At 41.9% G+C, this 18417-nt stretch overlaps 1 protein-coding gene across 6 annotated transcripts in view; it reads right to left on the reverse strand.

Annotated features, from left to right (window-relative positions):
* Nucleotides 1-18417, reverse strand: part of mical3a (microtubule associated monooxygenase, calponin and LIM domain containing 3a) — a 101827-nt gene that overhangs the window by 9266 nt on the left and 74144 nt on the right. For 4 of the 6 annotated variants that reach the window (XM_036212567.1, XM_036212566.1, XM_036212568.1 and 1 more), the window contains 11 exons: nt 16075-16188; nt 15914-15993; nt 14114-15842; nt 13943-14040; nt 11115-11288; nt 9154-9204; nt 7612-7719; nt 6541-6634; nt 5912-5962; nt 4405-4455; nt 1084-1149 (listed from right to left, as the gene is read on the reverse strand). In XM_036212567.1, coding sequence (XP_036068460.1) covers nt 1084-1149; nt 4405-4455; nt 5912-5962; nt 6541-6634; nt 7612-7719; nt 9154-9204; nt 11115-11288; nt 13943-14040; nt 14114-15842; nt 15914-15993; nt 16075-16188 — 2616 coding nt within the window. The remainder of the gene's footprint in view (nt 1-1083; nt 1150-4404; nt 4456-5911; nt 5963-6540; nt 6635-7611; nt 7720-9153; nt 9205-11114; nt 11289-13942; nt 14041-14113; nt 15843-15913; nt 15994-16074; nt 16189-18417) is intronic. The other 2 variants (XM_036212569.1, XM_024281493.2) reach the window with 2 other exon arrangements.

The following is an 18417-nucleotide window of genomic DNA, read 5'->3' on the forward strand; positions in this document are numbered from 1 at the left end:
TTTATTTTTTGTCGGGCCGTGGTATTTGTGTGTACGTGCGTGCGGGGGGAGGGGCGTAAAAATCACGTGGGCCATGCAGCCCAGGGCCGAGCCTAAAGACACTAGGTTTGTCCGAATTCCTTTCATACGCACTATATAGTGCGTTTGCCATTTTGTAGTGCTGTCTGAATCCACGATTCCAAAATCGAGAGCCCTAGAAATCTCTCAGAAGTCTTTGCGAAAAAACTAGCGTGCATTAATGTTCACTACATTGGTGGATATAGACCACAATGCATTGCGATTGAGCAATTTTTGTAAAAAAAAAAAAAGTATTTGATTGTATTTTTTTATTAACTTGTGGAGTCACAAACAGATGTCGTGAAACATTTGTTTTGATAACGTTTTTACTGAAATCGGTGACGTCATGTCTGCCGTTTAGAAAAAAAAAAGAAAAAGTAGTGAGTAGCTTTTTTTTGTAGTTAGGGATTAGGCCGTCAAGTCGTAGGTCCTGTCACTATCCCATAATAATTTCATAACTTTAGTTGGATGTCTCTGACGTGTTTTGGTTTCAATTGTGATTTAATGTTTCTTTTTTTCTGAAGTTCCACAGAAAATGTTGTCCCTTTTGATGTTTTTTTCCGCTGTGAGGTCATTTTTTGGGGGAAGGGCCATTCATTCTGCCTAAACCTCCTTTTCTCCAGGTAGGTGTGCGTAAAGTTTTCTGAGTTTTGAATATGTGGTGGGGGAAGTTTTTGCTCAAGACGAATTGTAGAAATTTTTGGTCCTGATGAGGGTTATAAGGGTCAAATACTTATTCAAGTCTCATTTTATTTGTAAAAAAAAAAATGCCAAAGTTGTTTTTCTTCCGCTTTCTGATTATTATCAAAGATGGAGGATTTTTCTGACCAACAAAGTCGCTGAAACATGTTGCGTTTTTTCTGAGATTTCGGGGAAATCTACTGAGCCTAATCTCACAAACACAGCAAGAGCAGGGGGGGAGGGGCGGGCAACAGGCGTTAGCGGGGAGGGGCCGTCTCCGTTCGGACTTCGGGTCAGTCGGCCAGGTAACGGTCCGCGGAGCAGACGCGGGGGGCGGGGCGTTACCTTCAGGGGACCAGCAGGGGCAGATGGAGAGTGGGCGCCGGCGAGGCATCTCCACAAAGGCCTCGACTTCCACGAGACAAGGGAGGTAAAGTGTGGGGGGAGGGGCGCAGGTGGGTGACGGAAAAGCAGGGGGCGGGGACATCGGGTAGGAAAACGGCGGAGAGAAAATGAAGGAGAAAAGTCAAAGGGTGGAGAGCGAAGCGGGGAGGGAGGTAAGAAAAAAAAAAAGGAAAAACACAGCAAAAGAGGAGCAGAAAAACAACCTTCCTGTTTGATGATAATCCTTCAATTAGGAAGCGGCTCCTCATGTCCATTTCCACATGAAACGTCCCCCCACACATGATCACTGCTAATCACAGCCCATCAGATGATTTAATCCCATTATTCCCTCACACCGTCACATAATGGCTTCAGCTGTAAACAGGCGCTTCATTTACTGCGGCCACTTTGAAGTTCAGCTACTTTTGAAATGCAAATATGTTTTTATTTTGTGGAAAACAAGAAACAGAAAATCCTAAAGAAGAGATTCTCTAATGAAGCTGAAAACTGCAGAAACATGGAGAGAGAAGCTGCAGGAAGAAGATGGTTATTGATGCTCCACAGGCCAACAAATAGAGCGGATTAGGTTGATATCCAGGATTTCAGGCTGCAGACTGAACTGTTGGATAAACGTGATGAAAGGCTCTCAGGGAAAAATGAAAAACGTTCGATGCCTGATAAAAAATCCATCAGATTCCTCCTAAATATTTGAGAAATCCCCAAAAAGGTTTCATGAACTTACCTGATGGCGTTTGACAGGATTTGAGAGGATCTAATAAACTCCTGAAATGTTCGCTTTGGTGATGGGATTTAAAGACCCACTCCGATCCTCTTTTGAATCATTTTCAAAGCGATTATTATTGTGATTATAACAAATATGTCGCTTTTAGGCAAAATCCCAAAACCTGTGTTATATTTTAGGACAATTTCTGCAGGAAATTTGCGTCTGAATTGTAGGCGGGACCGTTGGAAGAACAACCCCACCCCATTCCCGCCCTGTTTCTGAGAGCTCTCTGTTTATACACTCTCCTGCTAGCTTAAAGCATCTGTTTTCAAAGAGATTCTTAATATTATATATTATTCATATAATTATGTCGCTTTTAACCAAAAATTCCAACACGTGTCATATTTTAGGACAGTTTCTGCAGTTCTTTAGAAATTTGCTCCAGAATTATGGGCGGGACCGTTAGCAGAACAACCCCACCCCCTTTCCCCGCCCTGTTGCTGAGAGCTCTCTAATTACACAATACTGCTAGCTTACAGCCGCAGTTTTGATCCAGATTCCAGCTCGGACGAGGAAAATGAAGACGTTTATAGATGTATTTGTCTATAAGTGGAAGCATCAGAATGGGGCGGAGTCGGGAGCTTGTGGCCCCGCCCAGCGTATTTTCTACATCACAAATACTTTTTTTTTTTTTTTTAAATAGTATTTTTTCCTCTGCTCCTGATTCTCAATGATTTAAATAAAGGGATACTCCAAAATTCTATTTTTAATTCTTTAATAAACTTACTTGGTGGGGTTTGACAGGATTTGAGGAACTCTAATAAACTCCTGAAACGTGTGCTTTGATGACAGGATTTAAAGGATCATCTTTTCATCTATTTTTGAATAGATTATTATCATTATTAATATGTATTATCGTATGGTTGTGTTGCTTTTAGCCAAAACACAAAAACTTGTCATTTTTTAGGACAATTTTTGCAGGGATCCAATAGAAACTTGCTTCAAAATTGTGGGCGGGACCATTAGCAGAACAACCCCACCCCCCGTCCCCGCCCTGATGCTGAGAGATCTCTGTTTACACACCCTCTGGCTAGCTTACAGCCCCAGTTCGGATCTAACTCAGATGAGGAAAACAAAGACGTTCATGGATCGATTCAGCTATAAGTGGATGCATCAGAATGGGGCGGAGCCGGGAGCTTGTGGCCCCGCCCAGCAGATTTTCTACATCACAAATATGATTTTTTTCGTCTCCACCTGATTCTCAACTATTTTAAGCTTAATTTTCTTAAAATATGTCCTCCGTCATGAGAAAAACTCCACAAGAACATGTTAAAAACACCAAAATGAACCATCTTGATCGGAGTAGGTCTTTAATAAACTTACCTGATTGTGTTTGACAGGGTTAGAGGAACTCTAGTAAACTCCTAAAACGTGCACTTTGCTAAAGAGTTAAAGAGCAGCCGTCCTGCACCACCCACCCCGACTCCTGCGGGGTTTGTCGAGGTGCTCAAACGTCATGCAGTCGGATTAGTGACCGAAAAACCCTCCACACACTTCAGACCAACAAATCCCAGCAGAGCAAACCCAAAGACCGGAACAGAATCTGCACCATCGCAGCAACCTTCCTCCAGACCGGAAGCAGGAAAACGCCACCCAGACACCGTTAGCTGGAGGTTCGGGGTTTGAACACACACGCCTCCAGATGCATTCTGGGAGTTCTGCAAACTGAGCGGGTATGAGGAAGCCACTGCTGGGACAGCAGAGAGGGAGGGGGTAAGAGCAAGGCCAGCACTCGGGGGGGAGGAGTTAGTCCAGCGTTTGTTGAGGGCTCAGCGTCCAGCACCCAAAACATCTCCAGATGAAATTGATTTTCTCACATCAAAGCTCGGGAGCGGGACTGTAGATGTCAGAGACGCGTGTTGTCTGATCGCAGTAAAGACGGCTTTGTGTCTGAACTGCTTTCTGAATTTCGGGCTGCTCGTCTTAAATTTCAAAGTCCACCAGCAGAAGATCGATAGCAGCAATCTGTTAGCGGGTCGCTGCAAACGTTCTCCTCTCCTGCAGAATTACACTGAGGAGGAAGGACTTTTTCAGGGCAGATCCTCCGTCTTCACTGCAAATGGATCTTTTGCATTATTTTATATTTTCTTTTATAATGTCGTTAAATAAAAAAAGCCTAAAAAGTATGTCAAACACGAGGAGTAAAAGTTTGAAAAGTCCTTTCTGGTTTCCTGCAGATGTTTTTCTTTTATTGTGTGAATGAAGGAGGGACAGGAAGCCGTCACTCATTAATTCACTCATTCATCATTCATGGGTTTGTGGAGATCAAAGCTCTTCTGAAGGAGGACGGCGTGAAGCCGAGTGTCTGGTTCTGTTTGATGTAAACTATGAATCCAGCTAGGATGGGTGGAGGTGGAGGAGAATGGAGCAGGGGAAGGTGGTGGGGGGGGACACAAAGTACGGGTCGAAAAAGTTAGTGTTATGGGTACAAGGTGGGGGAGGGGGCACAGATTGGGTTAGATGAGTTAGTTTGAATGCGACAGATCAGAAATACATACCGCCCAGATGCAAGTCCAGGATTTCACTGTAATTAGAATCTCCCCAATAGTCTACAACGACAGGGATATTACACATCAACGTTATTGGTGCACAGCCCCGGTGCACGGCAAACAGACGCACAAACACACCCAACCGCCCCACAACAGCGACGCATGCATGATGCTGCAAACACGAGGTCTGTCAGTGTTCACCGCGGCGTGAAGCGACCCCTTACGGGGGGACACCTGTACGCAGGTAACCTGCAGGAAATACAGTCGTGGACCGTTCGGTGAAACCGAAGAGAGAAAACGTTCATAGATAGCAAATATTGTGAAGCTACCATCACGTCAGCCTCGGATATGATCATTCGTGCGACTACTTTCAATTAAAGGTTTATGTAAAGGCGTATTCTGAGCTCAAAGTTCTCACGGTGGTTTGCAAGTTTTTACGTCAGTTTTTGTTACGTCAGTTTTGTTCAGATAGTGTCACAGTTTTAGGCTCACAGTTCGGATTAGTAAAAAGTAAAAAAAACTATAAAAAACAAAAAGATGAAAGCCTAAAATTGTTTTTTGAAAACATAAATATTGAGAAAACATATACCAAGTACTTCAAAGTATAAATATACACTCACACATCCTTGAACTCTAAACATAAATATGTGATAACATGTAGTTTCTGATTACGTTTACATTTTGGTCCAAATTAGACAAAAAAATGAAAGAAAATTATGATGCTTATCCAATTTTCCCTCCCCCCTCACCCATATCTAAATTAAATCTTGAATAAAAAAGTTCAAATTAAACTTTCATTATTTTTAGAATTAATTGTAGAATTTAAACTAACTGTGGGAACATTTACATATTTCTAATAATTATTATTATCCATAGTACATGTGCAGGTGAGTCACAACTTTTCCAAGCGATTTTTGACCCATTTGGCTTGCCATACTGCCTTCCCCTGATGGCACCTCACTGTGATTTGTTGCCCGCAGCACACCCATAGATAAAAAAAAATGCATGAACGTTTTCTCTTTACGAGTTTACTGAACAGTCTACAATCTTGATATTTCCTGCGATCTGTACAAGTTTGACCATTTATCGTCCACAGACGCCCGTATCCATCTATAAGGACAGCTGTGACTAAGACATTAGATTTGAGATGGTTGAGGATTTAAAGTTGGTTCGGACGGGACAAAACAAAGTGGCCCCGTCGTTAATCTGGTGGGAGAAACCAGCTGTGGTTGGCTACTGTGCATCTCCATCCCCACAATGAACAGATGCAGTCAGACCTCCACTAAAGTCCAGAGAGTCCAATTCAAATCTGTTTAGCTTCATATGATCTGAGCGTTGAACCAGTAAACACATCCAGAGGAGGAACACGGATCTATGGCGGGACACACACTGTGCTGATGGGCATGCATCCTGGAGCTGGTGATGGCGGACTGATGGAGCACAAACAGAGAACGTCTGCTGCGCGTCACCACAAATGAATGACGGGAGGACGGAGACAAGAGCGCCGATCTGATACCTGATCGTCTTTTGTGCTGTTTGGGTAACGTATAAGTACCTTTATACACTCCTTCAAGAGAGTAGAGGAGCAAACACGTTAAAACAAGAAAAACTGAACCAGATTTGATCAGCTGATTTTACTGTACGTGCATGCATTTAAGCAGGAAGTGCATCAAATAAAATCAAAAGAACTTCCTGTACGTAAAATTAAAAGACTTCCTGTTTGGTTGTTCTTAAAATTAGATGTTTTGTGAGAAATTTGGGCAAATTAGGCAACAATAATCATTCAGAACCAAAAAACTAAAGTGTAAAACCATTTCTGTGTATATAATGAACCTTTGGAGGTCCAGAAAAGGCTGCCATGATCACGTTAGTGAATTTAACCCTTTAACACAAGATCTTTAACGTACTTTAACTTTTCAACCATTAACATGATCATTTCAGCAGATTCTGAAGGAGAAAAGCGGCGCTCACGCTGTTTTCTCCTTCAGAATCTGCTGAAATCATCATGTTAATGGTTGAAAAGTTACAATAAATCAAAGAACATAAACACTGGAGCTCCGGTGTTAAAGGGTTAAAAAAATAGGGTAACATTTTTAGAAAAGATGCTGATTTTGGTGTCTGAGTGGAAGGTGAAGAGATTCTTACCGGCTTCTCCTCTCAGGGCTTTCTCCACGGCCACGCCCCTCTCCTCCAGCTGCCGCTGCTTCTCCTCCACCTGCTCCAACTGTCTCTGGATGATCTGAGCAGCAAGTGATCGAGCGCATCATCAAGAGCACAAAGAGAGACGTACACATACCAAACATCAACCAGGAATTAGCTGCAAATTTTCCTCTAATTCCCTGAACTATCAAAACAAAAGCAGCTGGTAACTAGAAAAGTCGCATTAGCTGTGATAATGCTAGTGTGAATGCTTTTTGTTGAATGTAGACATGGAGATGCTAAAAGTATTTATTTTAATTGCTAAATGAAGACATGAATCCGTTAAAAGGTTTGATACAAAACTTGCATAATTTGAAAAATGTGCGCAAAGAATTTGAAGAATTTAATTAAAAAAATGCAACATTGCTAGAATATTAGCTTAACTCCAAAATATTCCAAAATAGCTCAGTAGATGCCACCATAGCCAAAGAAGCTAACAAGTAACTAGAATATTAGCTCAAGTTAGAATTACCTAAAAAAACGTAGATTTTAAATTATCCAAAATAACGAGCATGCTGCTAAATACTAACTTCACTCAAAATTAGCCCAAAAAACCTCAGCAGAGGCCAAATTAGCCAAAAACGTTAGCATGGTGCTAAAATATTAGCTAAACTCAAGATTAGCCCAAAAAACTTCAGTAGAGAATAAATTAGAAAAAAAAACATTAGCATGGAGCTAAAATATTAGCTTAACTCAAAGAATAGTCCAAAAATCCTCAGTAGATGCTAAATTAGCAAAAAAAAACAAAAAAAAAAAAACGCTAGCATGGTGCTAAATTATTAGCTTAACTCATGAACAGTCTAAAGAAACTCAGTAGATGCTAAATTAGCAAAAAAAAAAAAACGTTAGCATGAAGCTAAAATGTTTGCTTAATTTAAGAATAACCCCCAAAGCCTCAGTAGATGCTAAATTAGCCAATAATATTAACATGGTGCTAAAATATTAGCTAAACTCAAAATTAGCCTTAAAAACCTCAGTAGCCTTAATGTCCTTAACATGCTGAACGGCGTGCTGTACCTGCGCCCGGTGCAGCCTCTTCAGCTCCTCCTGTTTGGCCTGGCGGCGTGCGGCTTTCTGGACTCGGCGCGTGAGTTTGGCGTTCAGCTCCTCCTCCGTGTAGGTTTTCTGTTGGGATAAGCAGAAGCAGGAATCAGGAGAGTTTCAGGGTTGAACCTCCAGATGGGGAACGCCATCAAGCCTTCAGAGAACGTCTACGGGAGCTGAGGGGAGAGCGAGGTCATGAGGAACAAACGGGTTTACTCTGAGCTGATCCAGTCAGACAGAAAATATAGATTTGATGAGATATCCAGTTAGATTTCAACATACAAACTATTTTATTTGGTGCTAAAAAAGCTATTTTCAAATAACTACACTACATGGGAAATATTATTTTGTTATTTAATTATTATTATGGGTAATCTTAATGGTTTATTCCAGTTTGGCGGGCCAGATTAAGTAGTTTCGGGGCCGCATGTGGCCCCCGGGCCGTAGTTTGCCAACCCGTCTTAGTAACTAGATTTTTTTTTGTCAAAAGATGACCATTTCTGACTATTTTGCTTATTAAAAGAAATAAGATTTTAATAATTTTTTACTTATTTCTAAGAGATCTTTTAAACTGAACACAAATAAAAGAGTTAATAATAGAAAATGATATCTTACATTAAAATAATTTTAGCCCTTCAATGAGATGTGTTTCCTCAGCTTTCCTTCAACCTGGATTAAAAAACACTAAAAACTTTTTTTTCTAAAATAGGATTAATTTAATTTGTCTCAACCTGTCAAAGTTACAGTTTCTGAGAATAATTTGACCATTGACTGTAAATGAGAACTGGAACAGAAAATCGTTTGAAGTCGATTCATTTGCTGCCATGTTGGAGACAGAGGTCGTCAGTGAGCCGCGATTGGTCCGAGTCGGTCTGAGTTTCTATGGTAACCATTCACTAATCAGGAGTGAGCTTGTTTCAAAGGCCCCGCCCCCACAACTTGAAATCAGGATACATGAAATCTGTCAAAAGTTTTGAACTTTAGACGTGGGGGCTCCTCCTACTTTTTTAAGGCATCTGATTGGTCAGTTTAAAACTTTAAGAAATATAAGATTATCAAGAAGATGCTAAAAAGCACACAAGCAAGAATAGTTATTAGGAAGTCTATAGGATTTTTGCTTCTTGGAGTCATTTCCTGTTTGGAACACCAGGAGGGGAGGAGCCACTCAGTCCAGTTCTCATGAAGAGTCAATGATTGTGACAAAAGTCTTAAATCTACTGTTTTTTTTTTTCTCCCAGTTCCGACCGATGTGAAGAAAGCAGAAAAGAGGAGCAGACGCTGCACTGGAGGACGGCGGTCAGAGACTCCGCCCACAGCGTCAGGAAACCGAGCGATTTGCAGAAGAAGTCAGGTTTGAGCAGAAAGAGCATCCAGGAAGGTCTGAGCGAGCGGCGCGGCGGTCGCTCTGTCACATGCAGTCGTAGGTGAGGGGTGGGGGGTTGTTAGTGATCGGTGATCAGGTGGCAGGACGACAGACAGGTGGACAGGGTTATTATGGGATGTGTGTGATACTACCTTGGCGGCATATGATCTCTTGAACGCCAGTGCATGAGGGACATAAACAGACTTTGGGAGGAGAAAACAAACATCAAACAGATGATTCGTGTTAATGACCGAGTTAAACACATTTGACAGAAACACTGAGGCTTCTCTGCAGAACCTACAGAACTCTACCACTATGAAGACACATGACAGCTGCAGTCTACAGGAGGAGGGCTGATGAAACCGAGTCAGAGAATGAAGGAGGAGGACAGATTTATATTCAGGCAGAATAAAAACATCAGTTTTAAATAATAACCAGAAGGACATCAGGTTCTGGATGGATGTTTCTGTCCCTCTAAAACCCAAATCCATCCTTTCTGGCTTTTGGGTTTGAAGAAAAATGCAAACAATGTACATAAATAAAGAGTCGTTTTAGTGAAGTTGTCTTTTTTGTTTAGGTTTTCAGATAAATGATGCACATTTTCTTATCTTGTGCTGCACATGAGTTAAATTGCTTTTTCTTAAAGCGTAAAATTACATTTTCGTCTTTAAATCTAAAATAAATTAATAAATAAAATTGGATTCCTTCATGACCAAAGTCCTGATAAAAAACATCATCTTTGTCTGTTTTGCAGTTTTAATTCTGTCAATCTCTTGCAGCAGATTTGAGTCTTATTTGACACAGAGTGTATTTTATTTTGAAAGGATACAAATCGTGATATTTATTTATCGCTACAATATAATACAAATCAATGACTATACGGTCAAAAAATAAATAAATAGGGCTGTAGTATCTGCCTAGCTGCTTTTTAATCATGATTTTGTTGGTTTTAATATTTGTTTTAAATTAGTTTTAATGTTTTTCTATTTCTTTTATAATGTACTCTGCTTTTCTTGTGTACAGCACTTTGGGCCTCCTTGGCTGTTGTTGTGGCTTTCTAAATGAATAAATGAAATTAAATTAAATTAAATATATATTTTCTAAACGGTGAAGCGGTTCTTCATCAATAAAAACTGGACCAGAACTACAGCCAGCTCCTGAATGAAGCGTTTCAATCATTCTGGACATTAGTTTATAAATATTAAGGTTAACGCTTGATAAATTTAAACATTTCAGACAATAAAAATGAAGGAAACATTTTCTTTAGCTCAAAAGCTGCATATTATCAAATAAAATGTACCCGCAAAAATTTAGATTAATCGCGGTTAATCACAACAGTGCGATTAATTTGAATTTTTTAAATCGATTGACAGCACTAATTAAAAATAAACTTTCTAAATGTGCAGTTTTGTGCGTGATTTTATGTTGTAATTATTTGCAAATAAAAAAATATTCAGCAAATACTGTTACTATAAAATAAAGTGATCATCGCGATTAATTTTTTATTGATTGACAGCACTAATTAAAAATAAACATTCTAGATGTACAGTTTTATGTGCAATTTCCTATTGTAAATATTAGCTCATAATAGGTATTCAGTATATTCCATACTCTAAAAAAATAATAATCTGGATTAATTTTTTTTCAGGTTTGCGATTAATTAGTTACATTTTTTTAATCGATTCGCTGCACCAATAAACATATTTATAGTGTTCATGTGTTAGTTTTATTTTCCTTTAATTATTGTATTTTTATGTTAATTCTTAGTGCATCAAGACATAATGACCACAACATGTTTTATTGTGCTCTGATGACAATGAAGAATTCTATTCTATTCTATTCTATTCTATTGGGTTTTTTAGCCCTAAAGGTTGCAGACTCCTGGACTAAACCATCACAATCACAAACACAAACAGGAACCAGCAGAGTCGCTTTGAATTCCACAGAAGAAATGAAAGAATTACAGATTTTTATGAACTAAAACCTAACAAATGCTCCTCAAAGACAGAAAAAAATCCAGTCTTTGCTGTAAACCCACTTCCTTTTTTTTTAATTGACAGGCCAGATTTGTGTAATAGTTTGAGTGAAATCCAAAGCCCCTCCTGCGTAATACCTCCTTGTCTTTCTCTTTCTCTCCTAGCACCTCCTTCTCCCGCTCCCTTTCCTTCTGCCCTTCTTTTGCCCTTCTCTTTTCCTTCAACTCTTTTCGCCTCTCCTTTTCCAGTTTTTCATCCTTTACCGCGTCCTTCTGCATGCCTGACACTAGGTCAAAGATATCCGTGTGCAGCTGGGAGTGGAGGATGGAAACAGAAGAGAGATGCTGATGAGAGGGATCCTGACGGGGATCCCACCCCCCGTCAAACCTGCAGAAGGAGGAGTGTGGCGGGACTTCTATCTAAGTATAGAAATATATCTACGTCTAGATCAGGGGTCCCCAAACTTTCTCCTTGTCATAGCCGTTTTCTTCTCTGATGGAGGGTCGATGTGTAGACTAACAGAAAAAGTGTAACAATCACAGCCTAAACGTGAACATTTCCAGGACCGCACTGACCTTCACTTTTACTACTGCTTTTTTTGGTGTAATTTGTTTGCTTTGTAAGCGTCTTAGTGTATCTTTTAAAAGCGCTATATAATTAAAATGTATTAATATTAATTATTATTTAAGGTTTTCCAGAAAGCAACACATTTTAAATAATTAATTTCTGTAATCTTCATAGAAAAAATATAATATTAAAAACTAGGGCTGTCAGATTTGTCGCGTTAAAAACGCATTAATCTGACGTGCGCTTGACGCCGACAATTTTTTTGACGCATCAATCGCGGATTTTCCATAGACTGTATATAATGGGAGGACCTCATAGCTCGATAGGTCCATTATTTTTACAGTCAATGGGATTTTCTCATACGTGCCTTTTCATACCGCGCGCGCGGGCGTCCCTCATTGTCCTCTCACCGGCTGCTCTCACTCGATCACGGGCGGGTCTCCAACCATCGAGCTGCTAGCTAGAACCAGCCCGGCGCTAGGACCTGGAGAGCTCCTGCACCCTAACCCGGCTCCGGTTCGCGTCCAGTACCACGTCTGGTGGTACCGGCTCGCGTCCGGCGCCGCGTCCTGAGAGCTGCGGACCCCCGACATTCCGAACAGCAAGCGCACCGGGGGACGTTTTAAATGTTCTGGAGGTTTAAGCGTGATCCAGCCCCAGCATAGCGGTCTGTCTGCCGGCATATTCATGGCGTGAGCTCCGCTGGACACGTCGCTGCATCGAGCTGCAGCCAGAGAACGCGGCAGTAACAGACTTTCAAACTATCCACAGAGTATCCCGCTTTTCTCAGTCTTTAATGTTTTAAAAAACAAAAGTTAATTGGAAATGATAAATCTCTAGTTCATTTATTAATGTAGTTCAGCAGAGGAGGAAAAGATTTGGTCCTGATAAAAAATGAACATGAAAGTGTTATGGAAATTTTATTTTTGATGTTTTTTATTTTATTTTACTGAACGTTGATTGAAGTTTTGAATTTAAAATGTCCTTCACTTGCACTTGGGCTTTTGTTAGACATTTTATGTTACAGCCTTTTACTGTTAAGAAAGTTTATCTCAATACAATGTTACAAAATAAAGTATTTCTGATGAAAAATATTAAAATTGTCATTCTTGTTTTCATAATTAATGTAGAACTGTTAAATTCCACGAACCACACATTTTTTCCTTAAAAAAAGGCCACATGTAAATGTGTGATTAATCGCGAGTTAACTCTGGACAAAATGCGATTAATCGCGATTAAAGATTTGAATCGCCTGACAGCTCTACTAAAAACTAGATATATAGCATTACCTGTGATAATGCTAGTGTGAATGCTGGAAGCTAAATGTGGCCGCTGAAGATGCTGAAATTGATAACTAATACAACTGAAGCTGATAAATGAAGACGCTAAAGCTGATAGCTGGCTAAGATATTAGAGAAATGCCAAATTAGCCTGAAAAACTGAAAAAAAATCTAAATTAGCCAAAACAGCTAGCATGTAGCTGAAATATTAGCTAAACTCCAAAATAGCCTAAAAAATGGGGAAAAAGCTAAAATTAGCCTTAAAAGCTATAGCTGAAATATTAGCTGAATGCTAAATTAGCCAAAAGAAAAAAATTGAAAATTGTGTAATTTAGGCAAAACAGCTAGCATAAGAGTAAAATATTAGCTAATATCCAAATTAGTCAAAAAAAACTGAAAAAAAATCCTAACTTAGCCAAAACAGCTAGCATGTAGCTTAAATATAAGCTAAATGCAAAATGAGCCAGAAAAACTGGTAAAATGTGGAATTTGGGCAAAATAGCTAGCATAAAGCTAAAATATTAGCTATACTACGAATTAGCCTAAAAATCGGAGAAAAAAAAATAGCCAAAACAGCTAGAATGTAGTTGAAATATTAGGTAAACTTCAAATTAGCCTAAAAAAACTGGAGAAAAAAAGAATAAATAAGCCAAAAGAGCTAGCCTGTGGCTAAAAATTTAGCTAAACTACAAAATAGCATAGAACTCTTCGAAAAAACAAGCATAAAAGGAGCTGAATATTTAATAAGTGAATCAGCTAAATAGCATAAAGAGCTGAAGAGATATCGACGTCCAAAAAACATATGGAGGAAAAATAATAATAATATAGAAATAAAGAAAAAGTGAATCACTGTTAAACCAAAAAATATTCTCTCCTCTCCCGTCATAGCTCAGACTGCAGTGTTTCTGATAGTGTGTGGGGGGGCTGGGCCAAATGTGGAGGCGGGCCTGATCCGGCCCGCGGGCCGTAGTTTGGGGACCACTGCTCGAGATAAATGTGTGAAGATCAACCAGGAAACTCCTCAAAAACCACAGAAGCTCTTAATTTAAGTTTTTCAGATTAAAAGCATCAAATCACGGACGGTGTGTTTAAAGAAACCAAAACGGCGAGCTACTGACATCTGCTTTAGACTTCTGCGACGACCTCTCCAGCACGTCGTCACAGGACAGGTCCGAGTCCTCGGACACGCTCAGGTTCCGGCGAGCCTTCAGGTCTGCTGAACAGAATCAAGAATAAACGTTTTATTTTGTCGAGTTTCCTGAGTTTAAGCGTTATCATCAAAGTCGGACCTGAAGTTCTGCCGAGAGGCGGCGTCCTCTTCCTCCCCGAGTCCTGCGTGGTGGAGCTGGAGGACGGCGTGCTGGGACACGACTTGTTGTCCTTCTTCTTCTTGTCCTTCTTGTACCCGGAGAAGACGGCCTTCCAGAGGGACTTGTGTTTGGGCGGCGTTTCCTCCGCCCCGGAGAGCCGGCTGCCGTCGTTCTTGGCCTTCTTCTCCTTCTTGTTCTTGCGCGGCGAGAAGAGCGAGCTCCGCTTCTTGCTCTTGCTCGCCGAGGAGCTCTCCGACGACGTGACGGAGCTGTCCAGACTCTTGTTGCTGCTGAAGAAACGCTCCGGGTTCTTTGGAGACTTTTTCGACTTCCCGGCTGGATCTGGAGTCGTGTTCCAGGCGACTTTGGGCGACGCCCCCTTCTCCGCCTCGCCCTCCTTCATCTTGTGGAGCTGCTTGGCCATGGCGTCCTTCAGCGCCTGGCTCTTGACGGACTTCTCCCTGGCTTTGATTCTCTCCTCGGCAATCTCCTTGGCCTCAGCGGAGAACTGCGTGGCCCTCTGGGGGCGGGACACGGGGTTGGCGGGGACGTTGGGTTTCCCGTTCTCCATGGCGAGCGCCAAATGCAGAGGCGGCTTGCTGGGCCGGCTGGAGGGCGGGGTCTGGTACCTGCTCAGGCTGGTTTCCGGCGTCCGCTCGTCGAAGGCTTCTTCCACGTCGTCGGCGAACGGGATTTCCTCAACGGTCTCCACGAACGACTTCCGAGCTTCCTCCTGGCGAGGCTTCTTCTTCTCCCTCATCACCACCACCGGGGGGGGCTCCGCCTGCGGCGAGGGGGCTTTCCCAGCATTCCCAGGAGCGCTTTCAGGAGGACGCTTCTTTGTCCCGTTGCTCCAGGACACCTGGCTCCGCTGCTGCCTGAGCACGGCGGGCGACTGGTTGGCGGGCACCGGGGGCGGCGGACTGGAGGGCGGGGTTAGCATAATGGAGTCTGACGTGTTCTGGGCGGAGCTTCCGTTCAGGCCGGAGCGGGCCTCCTTTCTGGGCTCGGCGGGTGCGATGGGGGTGATGACCTGACCCTCCAGGGTGATGTTCAGCCGGCGGATGACGGTGCGGCCGCCGAACGCCGGCTTCTGAACGTCTGGCGGCTTGGAGGGGGCGGGGCCCGGAGGCGGAGCCTGCTCATCGCTGCTCTCCAGCAGTTTGCTGCTGCGGTCCAGCGGCGTCAGGCCCAGGCTCTTCCGGATCTCGGCGCTCTTCATCCAGAACTCCTCGATGATGTCGGCCCTCTTGGACGGCGTCTCCTCCGACGACGAGTCGGACTTGTCGGCGACGGTCGCCGGCGTGGAGGCGGCCGCGGGGGCGGGCTGGGTTCTGACGGGGGAGCCGGCGCCGAGCGGGGACGACGGCTCGTGGCAGGACAGCGGCTGGGCGCAGATGGGGGAGAGGGGGTTTCCCGTCAGCGGGCAGATGGAGCGGTGGGGGTAGACCGGGGAAATGGACGCCCTGGACTCGGGTAGGGAGGTGGGCTGCGAGCAGATCGCCGGCGGTTTGGCTGCCGGTCTGACGTCGGCAGAGGCAACAGGTGACATGGCGGCTGAGGTAGGAGGTGGGGAGGAGGTGGCAGGAGGAGGAGGAGCATCCAGGGGAGGAGGCGGGCTCCTGACAGCCGGAGACACGGCCGTCCTCTCCGCCGGGGAGTCCTCCGGTAAGAAGGGCTCCGAGAAGAAGCGCTTAACTGGAGTCACCTGAAGAGAAACAGACCAGAGCTCAACCTCGACACACCTTCATCCTGAGGAGGGGGAGGAGCTTCTCTGACCTGCGCTTCAGGGATTGGAGATGCTTTGAAAGGAGGTGGAGCCTCGTCCTCCTCCAGCGTGGGACCAATACTCGACAGATCTGAACACAAACAAAAAAATACATTTATTGTTGTAATAAATGAATAAATGTTGGAGTTTAGATCAGATTTTTGGGACGTACCGATGCTGGAGGCCCTCCCAGATCCTCCTTCTTCATTGCAGACGTCAGGAGGAAGGGGGCGGGGCTCAGACTGGTGCAAACGCGCCTCGGCTTCAGCGTCTGACGGGATTTCTTCTGGGAGTAAACACAAGAAAGCTGATGACACACGTGGATGACACATCTTTAATGGTTTAATTTGTTTAAAAACATGAAAATGAAAAGAAAAAATGATCCGTCAGAGCAAAAGAATTTAAAAATTTCTTTTTAACAGACTTATTTTATATTTGTAATTCAGTTTTTCAGGTTCTTTTGGTATAACTTACAGTTACTCTACCTTCTGAATCACAAAATTCTCATGTTTTTTACATTTTTTCTTCTCCGATCATATTTTTTTTTCAACAATAAAAGATTTGATCCCAAACTACAGTATTAAATCTAACTATTAATGCAGGGGTTCTGAATGTGCGGCCCCCGGGAAGAGTTTTTGTGGCCTTTAATAGATCATAACCAGCTTTACATTATTTAGAGAAAATATGTTTTGTTTTGTGGTTTCTGGCGACATCTGCAGGAATAAAAGGTAATTACACCCAGGTGTTGATAGTTCTGTCAAGTTGTTACTTCCCCGCTTGAAGGGGCAAAGCATCCACGGATTTCTCCAAGCTGGATTTCACGCACCATCCAGAGACATCTTAGCTTTTCCTTGTTTTGTTTTCCAACTTTAGAAGATTGGACATGACAGAGAGAGGCTTTAGTGCTGCCACAAACGATTATTTTAATAGTCGACTAATCATTGATTATTTTTCCGATTAGTCGTCTCATCAGGTCATGCGTAAACTGGATGTAAAATGCATCTTATCCATCATTAGCTTTAAACTAACTAAAACTAGATATATAGTATTATCTGTGATAATGCTAGTTTGAATGCTGTAAGCTGAATTTTAGTGCTAATAGCTGAAGATGCTGAAATTGATAACTAAAAACTCTGAAGTTGATATCCAGCTAAAATATTAGTTAAATGCCAAATTAGCCTAAAAAACTGAAAATAGCCTAAATTAGCCAAAATATCTAGCAAGTAGCTGAAACATTAGCTAAACTCCAAATTAGCCTAAAAATCCTTAATAAATGCCATCCATCCATCCATCCATCTTCCTCCGCTTCATCCATTAATAAATGCCAAAAGTCCGAATAGTTAGAATGCCATTATAACTTTAACCTTTACTACACTCTGAGTCGATATAATATAAAGTAACGACTGATCGACTATTAAATTAGTCGTCGATTGGTCGACTGATCGTAGCAGCTCTACCTGTGATGCATAAATGGGTAAAAACTCAAAAAGTCACCAATTTACAACAATATATAACATTAATTCACCATAATTTAAATTTGTGACTCAGTGCTTCATTTCTTAGCAACATTTTTTTATCAAAAGTTAACTTCTACGAATGATTAGTGTCAATAGAGCAATAAATAAATGTATTTCTTTTTATGAATAGCAGTGTTTTTATAAATAACAATATTCAATGACTAAATAAATGACTTTCTTATAAATAACAGTGTTCCTATAAGTAGCTCCGTTCAATGATTCTAATAAATAAACATATAGAACAAACAAACAAAAGTTTATGTTAACGTGGCAGCCGACACAGAAACGCATAAGAGCTTAACAGCAGATCGCCACAACTGTGCGTCGCACAACCATCGAATCCTTCCGGCTGTCTCCGTGAACTCAGTTCCTCCAGAGTGTTCCGTTTGTTTAACCTGGTCGCAAGTTGGTCACAAGTCTGTCGACCTGAGCGTTATGGATGAGCCCATTCAAATCTGTAAACTTAACTAGTGCCGCCCCACTACTGACATTTTTCTCTTTATTCCTCTCTGCTGTTTTTATTACCTTAATTATTTTTGTTTAAACTTTAATTGGATTTTCTTTAACAAATTATTACTTTTAATGTTAATTGATTTTCCTTTTATGCTGTTTTTTTTCTCTATTTTTATTTACTTTAAACTAAAATCAGCTTCACTCAGTTTGACCGAACAGGTGCAGTGCATTCATTTCACCACTAGAGGGACATCATTTATAGACAGGAAGGATCATGAGTAGAAATGGAGTCAGAGGGGATACAGAGAGAGTCACAGCAGGTTCCTTTGAGGAACAACCGTGTTGGCGAGGAGAAAGGGTGCTTTTAAAAGGCGTGGTTAAATGCTTACTTTGTCGTACCTCATGGACTGAATAAAGTCATAAAGTGTTTCCGTCTCAAACTCTTTCCTGCTAGTCGAGCGTTTCCAATTTTGAAACAATTAAACAGATTTTCTTTCTTTTCAAAAGAACCTAATCAACAATCGAACAACGCTAATGGACTTTGT

This window comes from Oryzias melastigma, linkage group LG6 (assembly GCF_002922805.2).
Source record: "Oryzias melastigma strain HK-1 linkage group LG6, ASM292280v2, whole genome shotgun sequence".
In the NCBI taxonomy this organism is placed as follows: Eukaryota; Metazoa; Chordata; class Actinopteri; order Beloniformes; family Adrianichthyidae; genus Oryzias; species Oryzias melastigma.